At 36.8% G+C, this 23,783-nt stretch overlaps 1 protein-coding gene across 1 annotated transcript in view; it reads right to left on the bottom strand.

Annotated features, from left to right (window-relative positions):
* LOC131077385 (OVARIAN TUMOR DOMAIN-containing deubiquitinating enzyme 12) overlaps nt 1-23,227 on the bottom strand; it is an 88,318-nt gene extending 65,091 nt beyond the window's left edge. Inside the window, exons 1-3 of the mRNA XM_058014876.2 lie at nt 22,944-23,227; nt 8,967-9,416; nt 8,686-8,867 (exon numbers count right to left, since the gene is read on the bottom strand). Of these exons, the coding sequence (XP_057870859.1) occupies nt 8,686-8,867; nt 8,967-9,294 (510 nt within the window). The 5' untranslated portion in view covers nt 9,295-9,416; nt 22,944-23,227. The remainder of the gene's footprint in view (nt 1-8,685; nt 8,868-8,966; nt 9,417-22,943) is intronic.
* Nucleotides 23,228-23,783: the final 556 nt, after the last annotated feature.

The raw sequence follows: 23,783 nt of genomic DNA, 5'->3' as shown, positions 1-23,783 counted from the left end.
GAATCAATCTGAGCCTTTGAATTGTAAAAAGACATCTATAAAAGGCTCAAATCTCTCGTTTGTAAAGGTTAATAGTTAATAGCAAGACAATAGTTCAATAATAGCAATAAGATAACGAGTAGAGTAGGAACAAAGAAGAAATTGTTGCCAAGGAATGTAAATAAGCATACTTTCCATTGAAGATATGGTGGAATATGTTGTAATTTCTACATGTTGCATGGCTCCTTGTTACTTCTCAAATTAAGATAAAGTTCATTTCATTGAGTATAATGGAGAAGTGTAATGATATTTGATGAATCCTTCGATTCATACCATTAAAACCTTGTTGATTGCAAATTGTTTTGCATGGTTAGCCTAAAACTAATTATTATTGTGGCTAAGTTCAATTGTGAATACTTAATTTGGATTGCACCAATATTGGGTGTTTGAATGGATTGTTTACAATATGAAGATCTTTCACTAGCTTAGGAGATCGCACTCTTTATATGGTGTTGTGAGCTATCTCTGGTTAAGTAGAAAGTAGTTTCATGAAGGATTTGTCTATCAAAGCATCATTCGTTATTGTCATTGTCCTTGGGAATTAGGAGTTCCCATAGATTCTCTAAACCCTTTCCCCTTGTGTCCTTTTTTCCATTTGAGTTTGAATTAATTAAGGAAAAGAAGCATCACATGATTGATACATCCGATGTTCAAGTTCTGGTTGTAGTTCATAACGTAAGTCCCCTTGGATTACCAGCAATCCCATCAACACTGTAATGTCCCCTTTTTAGCAGACATGGATTTTTGGATGATTAGCCTATCATTTCTTACCCTCGTAGGCTAATGAGAATGGTTAGAGGGTCTCCTAAGGTTTGTATCATCTCCAGTGTTCAGTATGCTTCGATTTGGTCTTTGTTCGGCATCATTTGGAATTTATTTGCTATACATTTGCCATACTTACTATTTATAGTAAGCCAGAAGCTCATAGAGAGGGGACCTTTCTATTTTTAGAAAGTGTTTTTGGTCACATGGGGAAAAGCAAGATGAACTTCCGTTTCAGACGACAAATCAAAATGTTGAGTATTTTGCAAGTTATGAAGATTTTAGTGGCCAAATTAATATTAAATCATTAAATGGCTTATTATAAAGTTATAATAGACTTTATAATTTCAATTAAGTTGAGGGTCAAGTCATCATTGGAAGGGGCCAAATATTTAATTAATTCATGGAAGCCTAAAGCAAAGTATTTATTAAAGTGTTGGAGATAATGAAATATTATTTCATTTAAATGAAATAAAATGCTTTATTGGAAAAATTCGAACTTTCTTGGGGACTATATATACCTTTGCATTAAGAAGTTTGATTATTATTTCTCTTGATTGTCGTGAGCTTTGGAGTTTGTGGAGAAACAAGAGTTTCCTGCAGATTTTCAAAGATTTGGACATTGGAGGACGTTCATTCTTCATTGTCAGAGCTGCCTGAGGTTGTGAAATACCAGCTGAGGATAGCTTGCAGGGTTGGCTTCATCCAGAAGTCATGAGTGTGCAGATTGGAGACATATTTGCAGAGTTTCTTTAATCTTTTTGGAATCAGAATTATAGAGGGTTCGAATGCTGTGATTGAGGAGGATTTTGTCTTCATTCCTGGATTGTACGATTTGCTTTTTCAATCCCCATAGCTGCAGCAAAGGCCGATTTGCATTAAGGGACGATTTTCACCGAGGAAGCTTCTAAAAATTGTGGGAAAATCAAAGAAGAGAGCAGCCAGCAGTGTAAAGTGTTAAGTTCTTTCAAAATTCTGTGATCAAAATAGAAGAGATGGAATATAATCTGAAAGTTGTATTTTATCTGCTATAGCGTGTTTTAAAGATGCACCACACTTCTCAATTTCGGTGTGTACATCCTCCTCAATGTAAGCATGCTATATAAGTGGATGAGGGGTTACGTAGTGAAGAGATATGTCTTCCCATGTTGTGTACATCCTCCTCAATGTAAGCATGCTATATAAGTGGATGAGGGGTTACGTAGTGAAGAGATATGTCTTCCCACGTGGGAAGACACATCTCTTCCCTACGTACCTCTCACCACAGTATATAAACTAGTCACCGTTTACTTACCCGATCGGAAGGAGTGCGACTTGTTTGAGAATCGCTTTACCACCCGATACCATGAACGGTGTAACCGTTGGTCAAACACGATAAGTTAACTTTGGTTTTATTTATCATTAGTTAACGTTAACATATTAGCATATGTAATCAAATTAATATATATATATATATCAGAAGCATGAAATAGTACGACCGACATTACAAAATTAACATAAAGAACTTAGCCACCAAGAGCAGAGTGCCAGCCATTCCATTGTAAGGGAATTCGAGCCATGTGAGATTGCTTTTTCACAGAAAATTGAAATCAGCAGTTGAGAACCTCCTCATCCGGGTATGCATGTTGTGTAAAGGTTTCAAATTTCAATAAAAAGTTTTAAATATAGTTGCAGCTGTCATTGCTTATAGCAATCTTTGAATTTCCAGCATTGTGAGTTAATTTTTATAGTTCATATGCATTGCTTTTTGAATATCATACCCTTGCAAAACACAACAAAAATTATAAAACTTCAAAAACCAAAAACAAAACTACACCATCATCAGCAGTAGAGCCAGTGGGGTTCTTTAAAAACACATACAGTTGCTTGTACATAGTAAGAAACTTGGAGTCTGCTCATTTGATCACATAGCTTAGCATTTGAGAGGTCTTTGTTAAAGAGAGGATAGAATACCTTGGTATTTTATTATGTGTTTAAAGTGTATAAAAAACACATCAACACTTAGGAAACCAAGAAGAATAGGGCAGTTGTTGCACAAGAGGACCCAATTTTGTGGTGGACTATGGACTAAATGCTTTGACTACCTCTCTAGCCATTTGTTTGCTATCTCGGGTTCGGTTTTCTACTGCTACAAGAAGCTAATCTAAATATAGCTTCATCCACTCTCTTAAGAGAAACAGACTTACCTCTTTGACTGTACATAGTGAGTTGTGCCTCATTGACCACAACGCACTTTCGTTCAAAGGGAGTCTAGAATTGTGGTGGAATGTAAAGCCAAAGGAGCTGGCACAAATTGATGAGGATGCTACAACTGCATAGGCAATGCTAATTGGTATTAGTTTGGAGGAGCTCAACCATGTGGAGTCTAGCAATTCCAGTGATGAGGAGTCTGGGGATGATGAGATGCCTCACTTCACTCCATTTTGGTATTTTGAACATTTGTAATCATCATTGTATACTATTGTAAAAATTAATAGAACACAATATTTTAATATTATATTAAATAACAAAATATCAATTACAAAGGGGTTCATCTCCTTGTATAGAGATTGGAGGATGAAACCATGCAAAGACATTACATGAATCACCTAAACACTTAAAAAAGCAAACTAAGAAAAACAAAAAAGCACTTGCCACAAAGGTGACTTCATTACAACTGTAAACCTTATCATCTAATAATTATTTAATATTACTCTAATACCCCCTTAAGGCTTACTTCACTAAAAACAAAACATATCAAACTAAAAACACCCTACACCATGAATATGCCAATCTTTAAAAAAAATTCTTTGAAAACAAACCATACACCAAGTAGATCTCTATCAAGTTGCCTCGAACCTTCACAAAAGTGTAGCTCCCGAGCTAAATTCCCAAGCTCCCAAATTACTACCTCCTTGAAAACCTGAATCACAAATCTCATGAACCATTGGACAACAATCCATGTTGAGCTACACTCATAGAGCTCCATCAAGTTGTCTCATAACCCTCGTAAGGGTATGACTCCCAAGCTAACTAGGCAACCATCCATTTTGAGTTTTATCTAGATTGGATTCCTTCTTGTCTTCAAAGTGTGGGTTTCTTAAAATACATGCAATTCATCATTCATCTTGGCATAGTCATCCTTCTAAGCTCTCCTAGCAATACATCTAGAGGATCTTCAACATGGCGACAAAGTGGTTACATTAGCTTCAAGAAATACTTCGACACATTTTATTTAACAAGATACCCATAGACAAAGTGCATGGTTGTCCAACCTTCTAAGTCTGATCCAACTTCATTGTGTTGGTCATTTAAAGCAACTCAAACAAAAAGAACACTAAATGCAAATATTAGAGTCAATGCTACCACTACCTGAATTGCAGATATAGGATTGTCAACACCCATAATCTTTAAAATATTTGGATTATTCCAATACTTCATCATTGTAATTAGACCTCCAATCTCATTCATTATAGTGACTACAGATCAAAACCCAACTTGTCCACAACTTTTATTTTTCATTCAAGGCATTAAATGGTTCAAAATCTTTCACAATAGCCCAACAAAAAAACTGGTGAAACCTTATGCCCTAACCACTACATGAACTAATTAAAAATATCTTTCAAAACTCTAGACGCACTAATAAAACCCTGGTCATCATGGGCTGATTTGCTAATATAACAAGATGCTGTGATTTTTTCCTTCAAAAAAATTCACATGAAATTTCCATCATGCAATTTTCTCTTTATAAAAAAGAGACATCGTTGAAAATCCTAGCTGCATATGTGACATTTTTTTTCTTATTTGAGTCGTCACAATTTTCACCCTTCACTACAACTCGTAAATCCATGTGACCCCTTGCTATGATACCATATTGTAAAAATTAATAAAACACAATATTTTAATGTTTTATTAAATAACAAGATATCAATTACAAAGAGGTTCATCTCCTTACATAGAGATTGGGGGATGAAACCATGCAAACGGATAAACATTACAAGACTCAACTAACACTAAAAAAAGTGAACTTAAAAAACAAAGAAACACTTGCCATTAAGGTGACTTTATTACAACTATAAGCCTTACCTTCTAATAATTATTTAATATTATTCTAATGCACTCATTGTAATCATCATTATGAAATCTTGAATATAATATAAATTTCAAATTCAACATTTTCATTGTTTGATGTTAAATTGTTAATGTTCACTTCAAAGTTCAAATTCTAGTAGTTTTTAAGTTCTACTAATTTGCCAAAGTTCCATTTGTAATTATAATACTTAAACATCTTTTTATAACTATATTTTCAAATACTATATGTATATCAACGCCACCCCCCCACCATCCCCAAATTTAGGCCCTTGGTCCTGTTGTGACCTTTTCACACATCGCCCCATTGCAAACGGGGACCCCCTCTTTCGTGCTTTCCAATTTTGTTAATTTATGGTTTTGGCAGTCAAGTGACAAATTTGAGCTTTCAATACCCGAGTCTAGTCCTTGGATACGGTCATCTTTCCAAGTCTTCACGATGCAAACAATGTTAAATATCTAAGTTTTGAAGTCATTGGGATCAACCTGTTGAAAAGATGTTAAAATGTCTAAATGATCCTAAATGCCAATTTATTTTGCAACTTGTCTTAAAATGTGAACGAAAAATGATGAATATGTTGCAAATTGATGTGAATTTTGTGCAAAAGTGTTAAAAATCCCTATAGGAGTCATTTTTCCACTCCTAAGAGGTAAAATAAGTCAAAAATGCACAAAGTCCCGATGGACTTCTATTTTCCACCCTTCAAATCTTGAGAAAATGTTAAAAGTCCCAATGGAAATAGAATTTCCACTACAGAAATTGATGAAATTGGATAAGTATGGACTTTTAAAGTGTGAAAATCAACTTAGTCCTGATGGAAAACAATTTTTCCACCAAGCAATTAAATCATAGATCATAAAGTCCCAATGGGAGGCGTTTTTCCACTGAGCAATAAAGATAAAAATGGACAAAGACCCCATGGGTCGTCTTTCCACTCCATTTTGAGCACGAAGGTACCAATTTAATGTTAAGGACTAAGTAACTCCTGATGGAGGTCAAATTTCCACTCCAGGACTAAGTTTACAAGTGATTTTGTGGAAAGTCTCAATGACTCAAGAATTTCTACTAAAGGACAAAACAAAGGACAAAGTGAGTCTCGATGGAGGTTGTTTTTCCACCAGGCCTACAAGAATGAAAATGCATGAGGAAAGTGAATCCCAATGACCCACGTTTTTCCACTTTATGGTAAAATGACCAAGTTATGGTGAAATTTTGGTGTCCAAATGAGGTTCTATTTTCCACTTGAGGGGAAATGATTAAGGAATGCAAAAACATCCAAATTTTGTGTGTCCTGATGGAGATCGATTTTCCACTTGGGGTTGGTTTGCAAGATTTGAATGAAAATTAATGTCCAGATGAAGTTCAATTTTCCACTTGGAGGTATTTGACTAAGTTTTGTGACGATTTTTCAAGGATAATCAGTCCCGATGCAAGGCAAATTTCCACTTGGGGAAAATATGTGAAGGAAAGTGAATTAATGATGAAAATCAAGTGTCGTGATAGTCATCGATTTTCCCCTTGCTTGATCAAATGAATTTTTAAAAGCAAAGTGAACACGATTTTGCAGACAAATCAGTCCCAATGGGGATTGATTTTCCATCATTGCATTTGGTGGACAAACAAAGGCGGAAATAAAGTTAAAATTTAATTATCCCAATGAACGGCGATTTTCCACCTGGCTGATCAATGTGTTTTTTAATCCCACATTCATTGTTGGGAGGTGTTGGGAGGTGTTGTGACCTTTTCACACATCGCCCCAGCCAGCATTAAAAAAATAATATAAGTGCTGATTGTGACAGTCAAGTGGCTGATTGGAGGCAAATTGGTGGTCCCAGCTGGGTGATTTTTTTGCCTAGGTGACACCATTGTTGAAGAGAGTTGCAGATTGGAAGGGCGATTTTGCCCAATCAGACCTAGGTGGCACCATGGAAGGAGTTGCAGCAAGTTGGGTGGCTGATTGAGCCACACATAAGGCAATTTGAAGGTAGCACCATTGTTGAAGAGCCATGACTTCGCATGTGGCTGGGAACTTCAGACTTTTGGGGCATTTCTTAGTCACCTTGCTTGGCGCCGTGGCTGGAGATCATGATAATTTTATCTACGTGTTTGCTGGCCCACTATTGGTTGGGAGTTTGATCACCATTTTTGACCACCATTGCTGATTATTGACTGAACATATACATTTCCAGATCTGAAAATAACAATTCCAGCTTAGGCAATTTCATTTGAACATCGATTTTGGGGAGTTTAGAGGCATTTTGTGTGGACACCATTGTTGGTGCAAGTCTGAAACTCCATTTTCTGAGTTGTCTTCAGACTGAAACCTTACTTCCAGCCACATTTTAGTGCCCAGATTTGACTATTTCTGAGTTTTAGAAGGTAAAACAATTCAAGTGCAAGCATGTGACATGGCTGTGACTATTCCTAGTCACTGATTTTTATTATTTGCAGGGTGTCTTCAGACATTTGGAGGCCATTTTCAGACCTTGGAGAGGTGTCTTCAGACATTGTTCTCGGAAAATCAGACCTTTGCACACCTCTTTCCAAGTGTTTTCAGACTCATGGTATACTTTCGGACCTCATTTTTATCATTTTCTGAGTATAACAGCTTGTCTTCAGACTTAATTTTTCGTGATCAGACCTTATACAAGTCTGAAAATGAGGGTTTTAGACCCTATTTTGATCAAATCTTATGTTATTTTCAGACAATCTTTATTTCCCACATTTGCAACCTGATTTGTTCTTTATGAAATCTTTTTATGTCTCTGTTCTTTATAACAGATTTAATTTTTTTGCCATGCCTTGCCACTCCAGAATTTTTGCCACGTAAATCTTCAAACTCCTCTTTCTTCTATGTTCTTGATGTGCAAGCAATCCATATGTCAATCGTACCATATAGACACCACTATTTTATGCTCTTCATCTTACAATATCTGGGAAACTCAGAGAAGAAACCTCTTCTTTTGAGCTCTTCCATTAAATTCTTCAACTATTGAGTTGGTTTGGTAATTTTACATTGTGTTTTTTGCAAGATTGCTAGTTGTTAGTTGTCCAGTGCATAGTTTCTAACGATTGGTAGACCTTTTGACACCATCTCAGGTCAAAACTCTTCTGTGATTTTCAAATAATCAAATTTCAAATTTCAAATTGATGAGGACCACATCAAGCATGCTACAATGCAAAACTGCTAAAAATATAACAAGAGGAACACAATTAAGTAGTTTGGGAAGCAGGTTGCAAGAACAGGATATCCTACCACACTAGTTTGAGGAACTTAATCACAAGAATCTGTAGCACTGATAGTCTGGAGTTATTTTGCTTCAGCAGTAAAAGAAAAAAGCCCCAATAACAGGCTACTGCTGAGATATTAGAAATATTGGACACTAATGCCAGTAAACGTTAAAAATTAATCCAGAAGTCTTAACAATGAGTAGAAGCACAGTAATATAACCCAAAAAATTGTTTGAACATACGGCTGGAAAAACCTATCTAATCTGCTGGTTAAAATAAATACTTGCCAAATCATGGATTTCACACACTACTTGTTGAAAAAAGACTTATTTGAAAATTCTAAACAGCATGTTTTGCGCAAATTAAAATTAAGTCTTAAACAATAGATTATTAGTACAAAATGTTTTAACATATAATGGCATTTTTTTAAGCTTTGTGTATTAGAATGTAGAAAAGCAAATGCCTGTGTTTGCATGTTCCTTTCTTCCATTGCCTGGAAAAAGCCCAGTTTGTGATACTCTCCACAATTTGATGTTACTGCAAATGCACCATAAATAGAGTGTAGCTAAATTCAATAAACTCACCGGCACAGAATTCATCTGCGTCAATCTTTTGCTCACTTCCCCATCCAAAGTGCAAAACTCGTCTGAAAACTCGGGATATGCATATGCATCATCCAAATCATTTTGGGACCTTTCAGGACTTGGACATGGACTAGCCTCCTGTTCATGATTTGTTTCTTCTCGTTCCTCCATATGCTGTGCAACTGGAAACACAAATGCAATAATCTTGTAGCTTGTTTCAAAAGCTCAACACACAAATATATTTCATTATGTTGACAAAGTTTTATCTTCATTGGCAATACCTTCACCAGAAATTTGACAGCTTGGACCAAGCCAATCCTGTGCAAGTATAGCCTGTAAATGATCTTCTGCAGGCTGTGAATCCCCCGATGCTTCTACAGCCGCAAGATGAGAAAATTCTTCTTGAAGGGCATGTGCAATTACCTCATCACTTTCTACATTGCTAGGCTCTAATTGCAATTGAGATTCTGTGGCATTAATTCCCTCATACAGAGTAGCATCACTTAATTGAGTAGCATTAATTCGATCCCCTGAACTTGAAAAAGAATCTCCACCAAGAAGATCAAGACCCCAACGGACAACATCTGGATCTGGTTCACATGTCGCCATTTCTTCTCACTCAGTTAGCTCTTCAAACAATGTAGGTTCGATGAGTACCCGTATATCTCTACAGGTAACTACTATTCCAACTCGTTTGTGAATACAGAATGTGTATGTTTTCACGCCTTTCTCTAATAATCCAATCAATAATTTAGTAAATACCAACACTTTCAGTATGCTCAAAATTTCATACTTGCAAACACTAATAAAACACGCTCATAAGCAGGAAATAAAGTTGATATCAGACATATTTAACCAGAAAAACTCATCAAACCAAAATGTGGTTAGAGTTTAGACCATGTCCAGTGTGCATCAGTTGTCAAAGAACAAAATGGACCAGTTCAAAAGGGCACAGAAAACACAGTTATTGGATATATAAAAATTTCAAGAAATAATAAATACTCAAGACTCATGCTTTTACTAAAGAAAAAATTGATGAAATAAGTCTTTTGAGTGATGCCTCACATATAATCTACCCTAGAATGCAGTTGATCTTCTTGCACATGTGGAGTCATATGTACAAAATAATGTGGTCACCTTGAGTTCTACAGTTTTTTTCTCTGAACATATGTGCATTAGGCCAAAGCCTTTTTAATTTCTCTAGTTCTTATGAAAGATATAGGCACAGAGAATATACTTATTGGATAGGCAAATTTCAAGAAATAATAAATACTCAAGACTCATGCTTTGACTAAATAAAAAGTTGATAAAATAAGTCTTTAACCATACCTCAAATATAATCTAGCTTAGAATGCGGCTGATCTTGTGTCACATGAGTTGTTGAATGTACAAAATAATGTTGGTAATCTTTCATTCTATAGCTTTTTCTCAAGTTTGAACATGAAGCACATTAGTCCAAAGCTATTTTAGTTTCACTAGCTCCTATGAAAGATTTTATTTCTCTAAGATTATAATACAATTACTAAGATTATAAGATGAGCCAAAGAGGTCCATTAATATCAAAAAACATTTGTATTCCTATCCTAGCTCTTTATTTTCTCCATATAAACTCATGTGGTAGCTAACAATGGAGATAGCTATCGTTGTAATGCTTATACTGAATAACTTTCAGCCAAAAAAATTCATAATTGTAATGAAACCAGCCAAGTTGATTCACATTTGTATGTTTGTTGATGAAATATCTTAATGTCGATACATATCAAAGACATCAAATACATATGATAGAAAAAAGCTATTGCTTTTATGATTTCAAGCTAACTATCATGATAAATATTTTAAGAGCAATGATAAAGCAGTGGTGATCATTAACAAAATTCCTTCAATATGTTTCCCTCATTTTAGAAAAAATTAAGAGACAGGAGAAGGGGAGAGTTATTGGAGCAAATCATTTCAATCAACTAAGAGAGAAGAATGTGATCAAGACCTCAACATATCTCATATTAGTGCTCAAAAGACTCCCTTGAGACAAAATCAAAATAGCCCAAACAAAAACAAGTGTTGCAATGAGGTAAGATATTGATTGATAAATCCTCAAGACTGTCAAGTAACTTGGCATTATGGCTAAACCCGTCAAGAATCCAATTCATGGAAAAGCAGTGTTTCACAGGGACATGTCCCCCCCAAAAAAAACCTATGTCAAAGAGTCAAAGATACTTTCGACTATGTCATTTACTATTTATGGGTGGTCCTAAGTCTCCTAGCTTTCATTACTCCTACCATAATTAGCCTCCAAAAATTTTGTTAAAAAACGTAACCATCTTGAAATGTATTAGCACAAAATTCCAATGGATCAAAAAAGAAAAAAGAACAATGAAAATAGGCCTACAACATAGGAGAGTCACCTAGCTCCAAATACAAGGAATATTTGCATATAGAGAGATAACAAGGACATAACATATCTCCTATTACCTACACAAACTAAGCAAAATTTTTGAGCGAGCAACTTTCCAAAGACTAACAGACCAAGGATGGGCAAGAAAATTGCAAGTTTTCCTGCTACACTAGGCAAGTTTAACAATCAAACTTGCAAGTTTCTGGGAAATCTTTGTTGCAGTTGGAAAAAAATATATATATATATTTTTTTTTTCCTAATTTTCATTTTGGAAGGTGCAAATGTGGCAGGGCAAAGTGATTATTGACCGATCAAAAGTGTAATATCCTGCCTTTGGGGGCACATGTTCAGATGTTACGGTTTTTGGCTTTTTTAAGAAGATACTCCCCTTGTACTCGTATTGTTAAAAAAAGAAAAAATTTATTTTGTGAATTAGTATTAATATACTAGGTTGCCGGTTCGGGTTCAGGTTCAAAGAACCGGTACGCCGGTACGGCAAAATTTTGAAAAGGGGTTTGGGTTTGTTTGGGTTCATTAGTACAAAAACAATAGAAAAATTATATATATATATATATATATAAATAATATTATATATTATATAATAAAATAATATAATATATAATAATATATATTATTATATATATTATATTATATTATATTATATAATATTGATAATTATAATATATATAATATATATTATTATATAATATAATATATTAAATATAATAACATATATTATTAACATGTGTATAAAATTATAAATCGGTGAATTATGAATTTATAGAAAAGCTTTTTAAGTGTAAAATTAATAAACGGAAAGCCAATGAATTATCAAAGGCTTCACTGTTCGTAGCCAGCCCTTCATCGATGGCATGTATCCCTCCATCGACGGCAACTGTATCTCTCCCTCCATTGACATCATCTGCAAATAGGTGTCGGCAACTGTATTCCTCCATCAACGGCAACTGCAAATGGGTGATTTCATCGACGGCAACCTACAAACAAGTGTTTTCATCGATGGCAACCTGCAAACAAGTGTTTTCATCGACGGAAACTGCAACAGGTGTTTTGACTTTACTGACTGCTATTTCGAACCGAACCAGACACGAACCAGGACCAGTATTTGGGCTTTTGAGTGCCGAACCCGGTAACTCAGTTAATATATGAAGTTTTTCTGCCCCAAAAAAATGAATGTTTAATTTTATCCTATAGATATTAATTTAAACATAAATAGTACTCCAAGGTGTAATGAGGTGGGGCCAATCAAAAGGATGTCAAAGGCTAAATATTAGGACTTGTTGTATGTTATAAAGGTCTAGCTCTATTAAACCATAAGACTAAATTTCAAAATTAAAGGTTTGAAACTATATACGGTGAAAATAGAATGTTAAACTATTGTAAAACCAAACAAGATTCAACCACATAAAACCCTAGTTCTACAATTAAGATCCACCATACACCAAGGAAGAACCTAAAACATGCAAAACATCAAAAACATGAAAGATTATACCATTCACATGCTTAGTAGGGTATGATCTTCATTGTTTCCTATCTCCCTTGATCTTGCTTAATATGGTTGCTCTCAGATTTTGTATTTTGCACAAGAGCTCAACAAAGAACAGACTGTGGTTGTGTAGACGCTTGATGGCTTGATCACATGAAGGTTGATTAGACACATTAGTTAGGGTTATGAAAGGATGAAGGAATCCTTTTACATAGAGAACACCTTAGAAATGGAGGGATAGGATTAAGAGGTGAAGTGATAAATGGTCGGCTCAGATTAGAGGGTAGGTATAGAAAATGGGAAAATATTAGAAAGGTGGTTAAAGGTAAATTAAGAGATAAATGACAAGTGTCATGGAGAGAAAAAGCTAATGAACGGTTAGGGCTCTCCACAACTTGCAAGCATCGAACTCAAGGGTTGTACGAGGTGGCCAATCGCTCGTGTGTGGCTTGCCTCGTGCAAGCCCAAGGTCGGTCGGTCGGGTCTGTATTAATTACTTGGTTGTGGTGAGAGTTTAAGGGCTCACCCTCGCCTGAAAATGGCAATTTCACCGGATAGTGCTGCGAGAGACGCTGGGTCCAAGACATTCAAGCAAGTCGTGGAGGGGAAGTTTGCTATTCCAGAAAGCACCAAATTTCTCATCAGAGAAGATCAACAAGGCGACGACAAAGATGGCGGAGGAAGAAGAGGTAAGGGGCTCTCTGTCGATTCTTTGATTGTTTTTCCTAATGCCCAAATGGCCAGTGTTATAGTTTTAGAAAAGAATAGGCTTAGACATTCTACAATTTTTTTAGCAGCTTTGGATATTTCCAAATTACCCTCTAGGAATTACTTGAGTTCTTGGTTGCACATTGTGTGGATGAAGAAACTAGGGTTCTCTTATTCTTTTTGTCGTATGATTCAAAAAGGGCTTTTTCTGATTTTTTTTAACCACCCTAGTAGCTAATTAGAAGTACTGAAAAAACAATACTCGGCTATCAGATCGAGTTGTTTTAGAGCCCTATCTTGGGACCCTATGGCCAATTTTGATGAAATTTTGGCTCTGTTGAGCCCCAGATGGATCACTACCAAGAACATTCCCCCCTACTTGTGGAACGTTATCCCTAAAGCGATGAAGCCTCTTGGGAGGGTAATTAGGGTGGATGAAACCTCCTCGCTTCTTCCACATATGGATGCCTATATGTTGGTGGCCTTGAATCCTGGACATGATCTTCCGAAAGACCTCAAGGTTGAGCTCATCAGTGATACTATTTCTTGCCCTATTGAATTCTTAGGAGGCATTAATGCTTGTTTTCTTTGCAAGAGGGAAGGGCACATTAGGAAAAATTGCCCCCTTATTAAGAAGCATGTTAAAACTGACACTCCTAGTATTCCATTGTCGAACTCCATTTTGCCTCCCTTTGCTCCTGTGTCGGGTGGCCCTCCTCCCCCTTCGAATCTACTTTCCCCTTCTCCATCTCCTTCTGGACCTAACCCTGGTTCCTTGGGGTCCCCCTCGGTGGCTGAGTCTGTGATTCCCTCTACTCCCCTGCAGATCTCTAATGGTGATTCCCCTGTTATTGAGAAACTTGATGCACTTAGTGCCAAGATCAAAAGAGCGACTCGCTCTAAGCATTGCTCTTTACCGCCTCCTACCCCTCTAGCTGGGGCCACAGAACCTTCAAAAAAGGCGAAGCTTAATGCTCAACAAATCATACTAGAAAAGTTTAAGAAACTGAATGAAACCAGAAATAGGGTTCAACAGATAGTGAATTCTGGAATGGTGATTAAGGGTGCTTGTTCTCCAAATGAACAGGAGACCCCCTCTATTATGAAGGACAATCCCCCAAAGAGTTGCTTGCCCACCCCTTGCGACTCCCATTCTACAATTGTTAAGGAGGGGTTTGATGTACAACCCTCAGGGTGCATCAAGGAAGCTTCTTCTAAAAAGGCTAAACCTAAAAAACGAGAGGCTGATAAAAAATCTAAGAATGATATCATGGATTCACCACACCATGCATCTGGCACCCCCCCTTTCAGTTATGGCCTCAGAGCCAATGGAGGTGAGGAAGTGCCTCCCTTGAGCATTGGGCCTTCAATCGAGGAGGTTACCAGTGACAGTATGGAGGTGGACATGGGTAGTGCAGGTTTGAAAATGAGGAGGAGAAAGCGGTTGTCCCCTTTAAGGGGGACCAAGGTGAAAACCTTGTTGATGAGGCAATGAAAAAGTTTGGAATTAAAAAAGCTGCTAACAAAAAGAGATATAAGAAACATAAGAAAGCCAAAAAGCCTGGAGGAACCTCCCACCTAGGTGTTGACCAGCCCTCTGAATTCAAAAGGAAGAGAAGGAGGCCTAGTAGGTCAATTGCTCTACAAGCATTTAATAAAGCCCCCCAAGGGCGACTGTCCAAATGTTACAACAGTTTTAAGTCCACTGTGGAAACCAATCCCTAGGTTCTCCTATGGATCTAAACATTGCATCATGGAATGTAAGGGGGTTGGAGACCCTAGATAGGAAGTATGTGCTGAAGAGATTTCTTATACTCTATAAAAACATTGATCTTCTTCTTCTCCAAGAACTTAAGGCTGTTGATTTTTGGCTTGATGTCAACCTGAAATGCATTTGGAGGGAGGTTGAATATTTTATCACTAAACACACCATGGGTAAAGGTGGTGTTGTTATTCTCCTTAGTTTCAAATGGTCCAAATTTGTCTCTAGATGGGGATGCTCTCCATGTAATAGACTGGTTTGGATTATTTTGAAAATCAATGAGTTGGAATTTGGCATATGCTCTGTCTATGCATCTAATGACTATAAGGACAGGATAGATATTTGGAATTAGATGTCTGAGTTGGAAGATATTCCTTGGATTGCTGGGGGAGACTTCAACATGGTGGAGGGACCGAGGGATAAATCTGGTGGTAGTAGGGTTGAAAGGAAAGGGGAGGAACGGTTTTTTTGGAACAAAATGGTGGGGAATCTTGAACTTATTGACCCCCTAGCAAGTTGTAATAGAGAAGACCAGAATATTTGGTTCACTTGGTTTAATTATCAAAGAGGCAACAAGAGGATTTATTGTAGGCTTGACAGGTTTTACTTTTAACAAAGATTTTTTCAAAATCAGCAAGAACCAGGAGGGGTCATCCGTGAGAGTCACTCCCTATACTCTCTCGGCTCAATTTTCATGCAGCAACCTCCCCCCTAGGAGACTTTGTCATAAGGATAACTTTGCCCTCAACTCCAGCCTATTGGAAGAGGTAGAGTTGTTGCAGGCTACCTTCATTATCAGTCAGTTTAATAAACATGTTAATAAGTGCAACAACCCCATTCAGGAATGGACCCAAAATGTTCATATTTGGAAGACCTTATTTCAAACAGTAGGGAGAAAGATGGTCAAAGATGGCAGAAGATTGAAGACTCTTGCTCACCACACCCTCCAGAAGGCGGAAGAGGTTGTTCAACTTAATCCTTATGATGTAGAGGCTCAGAAGGCTATCTGCTTAGCTAAGGACTCCCAGAGGAGGATTCAGGACAAACGAATACAGGGGGCTAGAACCAAAGCAAGAATAAATTGGCTAGAACAAGGGGATAAAGGATCCAAATATTTCTTTCACTTGTTCAAAGCCAAAGAAGCCAAAATTGGTATTGACAGTATCTGCGAAAATGGTTCAATCTTATCTGATCAGGCCAATATCCTGAGAGCTTTTGCGCAATTTTATCAAAACTTCTTCCCTTCGGAAGATAATCAGATGGAGAAAACTAGGGCACTAGGGACTATATCAAAGGAATCATTCCTAAGAAGATAAATAGAGAGGATGCCATGTTGTTAGATAAGGAGATCTCTTTAGAAGAAATTAAGGAGGCCATTAAGGCCTTGAGCAATGGTAAAGCCCTAGGGCAAAATGGGCTACCAGTTGAATTCTACAAAGGTTGCAATGAGTGGATTGGGGGAGATCTGTTGCGGATGTATCAAGAGGCTATCACTAAAGGTACTTTAAGGGATGAAATTATAAAAGGGCTCATTAGATTGATTCCAGAGGAGGGAGATAAAACCCAGATTAAAAATTGGAGACCCATTACTTTATTTAATGTATCTTACAAGATCTTGGCCAAAGTACTTGCAAGGAGATTAGAAGACATTCCTCCTAAAATCATCTACCCTACTCAGACAGGATTTGTGAAAGGAAGATATATTCTACAGAACCTACTCTCATGTTGGGAGGCCATGCATTGGGCTAAGGAGTCTAAACAGGACACTGCTATTCTATTATTAGACTTTGAGAAAGCTTACAACAGAATAGAGTGGAGTTTTGTAGGAATGATAGTGGAAAGTCTAGGTTTCCCTGAACACTTTTGTAAAATGGTGAATGTTTTGATGAAAGATGCTAAGGCATGTGTTGAGATTAATGGTAGTAAGTCTGAGTACTTTGATCTTTCTAGGTCTATCAGACAGGGGTGTCCTTTAGCACCTGCCCTGTTTGTCATCTTTGCAGATGCCTTATATTACTTAATGAGAGACTGTACATCTTCTAATAAAGTCCAGGGTCTTACCCTACCCAATGGCAAGGATCTCTCCACCATTCAATTTGCAAATGAACAAAGCTGGATCAGAATGATATGGAAACTCTAATTGCAAAGTTGGACATATTTTGTGAAGCTTCTGGGAGTAGGATTTCACTGCCTAAATCAGTTTTGTTAGGTTGGGAAGCCCACCCACCTCCTTGGTGCTGCAAATATTCGGTCTCTTGGGGAGGGCCAAATCACCTAGTAAGATATTTAGGGATTCCCTTTGCCATTGAGCCAAATTTGAAGGCAATGTGGGGCTGTATCAGAGAGAAGATTGATAAGAAGTTGGGAAAATGGAACAAGCATTTCCCATCATTAGCAAGGAGAGTGCAGATATGCCAAAAGATCCTCTCCTCTTATAATATCTATTATACCTCTGCTTGGCTTTTCAATAACTATCATTTTTGTCACATCCAGAAACAAATCAGGGATTTATTGTGGTCTGATGGAAAAGGGGGCAAGAAGAAGCATGCAGTGAAGAGGCGATGGTGTACCTTAAGGAGTTGGGGGATCTTGGCCTTAAGGACTTGAGGTGGCAGGGCATCTCCTTGGCATCAAAATGGATCTTTATTTCATTGTAAGGGAATGAGCCTTGGAAGGTCCTGATTAGACATAATCTAGCTCGATCCACTCCTAAGAAAAAGGCTCGATGTGGAAAGGACTTCCACTCTGTGACATTGTTGCTGGGCATTTCGACATTAGGCCTTCTGGGTCCATTGTTTTTAGATCGATATGGAAGGCTTGGGAGGTTGTTAGGAAGCACATATCCAATAATGGTTTATGTGGTATGAATGGGGATATTTGTGGTGAATGATTGGGGAGATTTGTGGTGAATGATCAATTTGGTGGAATTTGAGGTACAATGACAAACCACTTGCTCTATTGCAAGGATGCTCAGCTAAAGTTTGGGCTTCAAAAGGCATCAATATCCTGGATGAAATCCTCCATGATGACAATCTTATGAGTTGGAATGATCTTTTGGTTAACTTTCAGGTTTCCCCCTCCCACCGCAGAACTTACACCATTCTTAGAGATGCCTGCTCTCCTCTTGGCTTGCCTAAGCCTTGCCAGTCTGATGAGTCCAGATTTCTTATGTTTCAGTGGCCTGATGGATCATTTTTGCCTAAAGTTAAAGCTAAGTCCGTCTATGCCGTCCTTACCAATGATAACTCCATCCTCTCCCATGTTGAGTCCTGTTGGGGTCTGGGTCAAGATCTTGTGTTCTGGCCGAAAGCCTTTGTCAATCTGTGGAAGAAACCTATTGAGCCTAAGAAAAAATCCTTCTGCTGGTTATTTTTGATGCATAAGCTTCCCATTAGAAAGCCCGATGATGATGTGTCTATATGTTCTTGTTGTAAAATGCCTAAAACTTTCAAACACGTCTTTTTTGACCGTTTATTTGCTAAGGAAGTCTGGAATGTCTTTGGTATTTCTATTGGTTCTAACATTGTGGTTTTTGACGTGGTTGTTGGGTGTGTTCAAAGCCTCACAAAAGCTGCAAATTTGTTTTGGTCTATTTTTTCCTCTTGAAATTTTATGGCTCATTTGGACATTTGGGAATGATAATCTTTTTAATGGCAGAGATGGATCCCTTACTAAGTCTCTAAGGAGAATCATTGTGCATAAGATTGACATGCAGGTTACAGTGACTATGCGGCTTGCTCGGAGGAAGTTTGACAATTTCCTGCAAGATGGTCATACCTAAATCTTCACATGGGAAGTATCGCATGGATTCTCATGGAACAGGACCACTGAGGAAGGATCTCCATTCGAGGAAGGATTGGCGAACTTCATGAGGGACTTACAGGCACAGAAGAACAAAAATGGACAAGGTCCAATGCCAGACATACCAGTGGCAGTCCCGATGGTACATCCCTATATTGATCCTACACTATAGGGCAAAGAGCAGAGATGGAATGAAGGTACACAAGTGTGGACGGCTTGGGTTGATATTGTGGGCGACACTACGTATCCGTTTGGGGATATTATTTTCTGATTTTGTATATGATGTATATGCTTAGTCGGGGGAGTTGCTCTTTTTGTATTTCCTCATACTTTATGTAGCCACTGATTTTGATGCTATTGTATATGCTCTACAGTGGGGTGGGATGCATACTATACTCTAACTATTTGCCCTAGTGGGCTTTTGGGACTTTTTTGTTTTGCTGTTATTTTGTAATGGTTCTGACTTATATTTAATAGGAAAAAAAAAGCTAATGAATTAATTGAATATATATAGATCTATTTAATTAAGAGAAGAAGTGGGGCCAATTAAATAAATAAAATATTTATTTAGTTTAGGGAAAGGATAATTTACATAAATAAAAATATTTATTTAAATAAGGAAGGCTAGAAAAGGATAAATGAATTAATTAAATAAATAAAAATCTATTTAATTAATAGAAGGCTTAGGATAAAATAATTTAATAAATAGAAATATTTATTTAATCAGGCTAGGACAATTTTAGGTGTCTTCAGAAACAACTATCTTACATGATAGAACCTAGACGATATCTTTTATGACATTTATAAGATAAGGGCAACAATAAAGCTCCTTGGTAGCACAAACATGTATTGCAAATACAGGTCAAACACTTAGAGCACATTCATTCTTTCAAATTTGAAAGTGATTCTGTAATGATCTCAAAAAGTAGCAAACTACTTCCTTGGTTGTGCACTAAAATCAAATCCTAAACAAGTTTATACATAGATAAGTAGTTTCTGGGGTATTAACAATTATTGATCATGCTAAAATATCCTCTTAGCAATTATTCTAGCTCTTGATAGCTGAAAAGTCTTAAGCAATTTAATGTTTAAAAAGTAGCATGCCAACTACTTTTGATAAATGGCATTCTTGAGAACAAATATTAGAAATCTCAGACTCAGCAAAAACTCTGCAATGCACAATTTTGACTGAGGACTCAACAAAACAAAACTACATAATCACACCCAAAAAAAACTTAAATTAATGAATAAGATGCATAAAGAATGGATTAAGAGAACACAAATCTATTTGTATTATCATTTTGTCATAATTTAAAGCTTGCATATGCTATTATATATGAATTTTGAACACAATCAAAATTCAGATTTTCAAAGTACAACAGCCAACTACAGTGACCAATCTACTACTTCCTCTACCCCCTCCTAGTATTAGTACTATCTAGCCTCAAACTAGAACATAAATCATATTGTAGAGTCATTTTTTGATTAAGATCCTTTCCATTCCTCATTTTGCAAGTCATTGTCAAATCCTCATTTCTCATGTTTGTGAATATCTTATTGAAGATTTAACCCACATCTTTGTATAGCCAATTAAAGGAGCTTTCTGATCTATCAAATGAGATAAAGAATAAAGCTTGGATGATGAAGAAGATGCAAAAAGGGTCTGTCATGTAAAAAGGGCATCCCAATACATTGGAGCGGACCAATATACTAGCATGGTAAAGTTTGATTAAGTCAAGAAGTGACAAACACCTCAAGAAGGGCACCATTCTATAGGAATGGTCGGAATTTTTTTCTTTAATGATGAAAAGTGACATTTAGACCATTAACACAAGCCATCACAAGCCAAAAGCCCAAAGAAATGAAAAAAATGAAAGATGACCTCGAATGCTTACATTGTATTTCAAAGTGGGGACATTACACGTTGCTAAAACAAAAACACGATTCTTCAATGCTTAAACACACTCAAGTACAAAGTTGATCCATAAGTTTTTGAAATCAAAACAATCATAAAAGGGCATGGAATTCATAAGCACATGAAGTGTTTGCTGAGTTTCACCAAAAAATTAAAGATTGACCTCATGGTAGATTGAGATGCACTGCTGAAAACTGATTCCAAGGTTTGTAAAAACACTCCAGGGTCATGCTTCAGCAAAATGGTGCAGGCTTTAGTTAAAATGAATATCAAATATATAAAATAAGCACTAAGGGATTAAGGCAGTCTTGTAAAATCCAAGAAGGAGAAGTGTACCAACGATTAGGGTATGAGTCTCCTGGTAACTATGGTTCAATGCAATTCCAACTTTTAGCTAGGAGGTGTAAGTGTTTATTAATTGTTGTAACTTGTAGGCGCTAGCTTTCAAAAAAAAAATATAGAAATCTCTTGTACTGTGTAGAAATGCTGATTAACCTTTTACCCATACCCGAGGACAAAAAGACAGGTGTTTGATTTAATTTTGTTTGTATTGCATACTGAAAACCAGTTGTTTAGACTTTACAGTACAGTTTTGTTACAAGGGGAGCTTCCCTTTCTAATTCAGAGAAAGGTTAATCCTTGCATGCTGTTCCGTTTTGTGTTGTTCTGAAAAGGACAAATTAAAATGCTAATAGATATCTCCCTCGCACTGATTATACCTCTAGAAAATGCCTGCATTTATGAGGTTTTAACATGTTGTAAACACTTCCAACTGTCAACTAACTCAACCAGCTGGTTTTGATGATGTTCATTATGCAATTCCAGATCAATGTTCAAGACATCTTAATTTTCAAAAACCCTTTCTCCCATAATTTTTCTAAACTCCTTTTCTTTCTGAATTTTTCAAAAGACTCTTTTTCTCAGGGTAAGCGTTTACAGGTAAGGAATTATGAAAGTCCCTTGGTGAAGGGTACGCAATCCTCTCTATTATCAAGATTTTATAAAGATCTGCAGTTTCTATTATGTATTTCTCAAGTTTCTTGAATGTTTAGAAGTGTCCAAATGCAAATATAATGGTGTTGATCAGTAGGTATTTCCTTCGAGATTAGGATATCACCTGTGGCATCACATAATTTATCTGTGAATATCTCTTTCCAAAACTATGTTATCTTTAAATAGATATAGCAGAATATTGTATAACTAACAAAAAGACTGCAGATAAAAACTACCTTATTATGCGAACTGCTAGGCTCAAGAGTCAAAAGCTATCTGGAATTCTTCAGAAATTAAAAAAGAAATCCATGAAATTTGGGCCAGCAAGAGTGAAAAGATGTGAAGCGGCCACAAAAAATAAGAATCTTAATTTTATACAAAAGGCTATATATTGGAATCAGTCTGGGCATTTTATACAAACGACTATAGATGGTAATCAATCTAGGGAGAGAGATCAATGGCGACTCACAAAGAACTTCGAAATATAAAAAATATATATATATATATTTTTGTGACGATGAGTGATGTGGCTCGTTTCAAACATCGGCACAAAATCTAACATTGTGTATCTAGAGCTGAACTCAAAAAAGAATTCCAGCAAAACCATCACAGCTGAAATAAAAACAATCTCCTATTCAAAACTATGTTTGCTATCAACAGCAAACAAGAAATCATTCGCCCAATCTGCAAGCAACAGGATAAGACCTAACATCAGAAAAAGGATTCGAGCTTATTATGGCTTCTAAAATTTGTGAAGAAAAGACAACTCTATAATTTTCTTCAATCTTATTAAGACTAGTCCCCTGCTGATGCTCTGCACTGAAGGCTTAAAACGCCTTGAGAGAAAAAACACGGAGCTAACATGCGCACAAATAGATATGTCATGATAAAGTTCACAAAAAGGATAAAATTAAGATCTTGAAGCAAATTTAACTAATACACAGGCTTAAAACCCACATAAAACCTTCGTGTAACATTAAAAAAGTTCCAAATTCCAGTACGGAAACAACTCTCCAGTGGAAAAAGAACCAAAACTTCCATTATAAAAACTTCAAAAGAATTCCTTGAAGCTCAATTCTCTTGTTATTAATGCTTAATTTTGAATTTTCCTCTGAAATTTAAGATCACAAGCCGAAAAGTAAAATCGCATGCATAAAGATTTTGCATCGGCATAGTCACTTACGGTTTTTGCGCCACAAAAGACTGATAGAAATTCCAAACCCTACGCCACTTTAAATTCCGGAGGCGAGAGAAAGATTTCCCAAAAAAAACAAAATCTTGATATAACTGGTGCCACAACCAAACAAACCGACCCAACGCCGCGACGATGCAGACTCGTTTTCCTTTCCTTTTTGCAGTTTAACCTTTTCGTTATCTGTCGACCACCTTTGAAGATCGACGGTTCAGCACTCCTCGAGGTGCGCACAACCGACGGGGTGACATTAATCTTGAATTTCATCGCCGAAAAGCTGTGGCGTGTGGGGGTCACTAGGTGCTGCATGATCGTGCGGCGAAGGTTTTATCGTCAAATTTCACAAGGGCCAGGTACGGCGTGAGGCGTTGGATGGGACCGGAGATAGAGGGGTAATAATGGATGTAATGTGGGTGCAATCAAAGGGATTACTTCCCGAGGAATTCTGTCTCTCTCACTCGCGTATTGAGCTTTGCCACATTTTAAAACTCTGTCAATTCTCAGATTGCGTCTTCGTGACGTGTTTCCATAGCGACTCTTGGAATGTACTACATTCTACATTCCCTAAATATACAAGATACCTTCCATTCGTTCATATATATTTTTTTAATATTTGCAATCAACTTTATGCTCCAGCTTTTGCATTTGTTTGGTATCATTCGTTTTTTCATTGGCTTAAGGTGGCATATTTGACCCCTAGTGATATTTTCACTTTTGCATTTGTTTGGTATCATTCGTTTTTTCATTGGCTTAAGGTGGCATATTTGACCCCTAGTGATATTTTCATGTCTACCTTTGAAGGGACAAAATCTCTTTTATTTAAAAGGTTTT

Source organism: Cryptomeria japonica, chromosome 4 (assembly GCF_030272615.1).
Source record: "Cryptomeria japonica chromosome 4, Sugi_1.0, whole genome shotgun sequence".
In the NCBI taxonomy this organism is placed as follows: Eukaryota; Viridiplantae; Streptophyta; class Pinopsida; order Cupressales; family Cupressaceae; genus Cryptomeria; species Cryptomeria japonica.
Note: the sequence above shows the minus strand (reverse complement) of the source record. Positions and strands in the feature narration are given on the sequence as shown.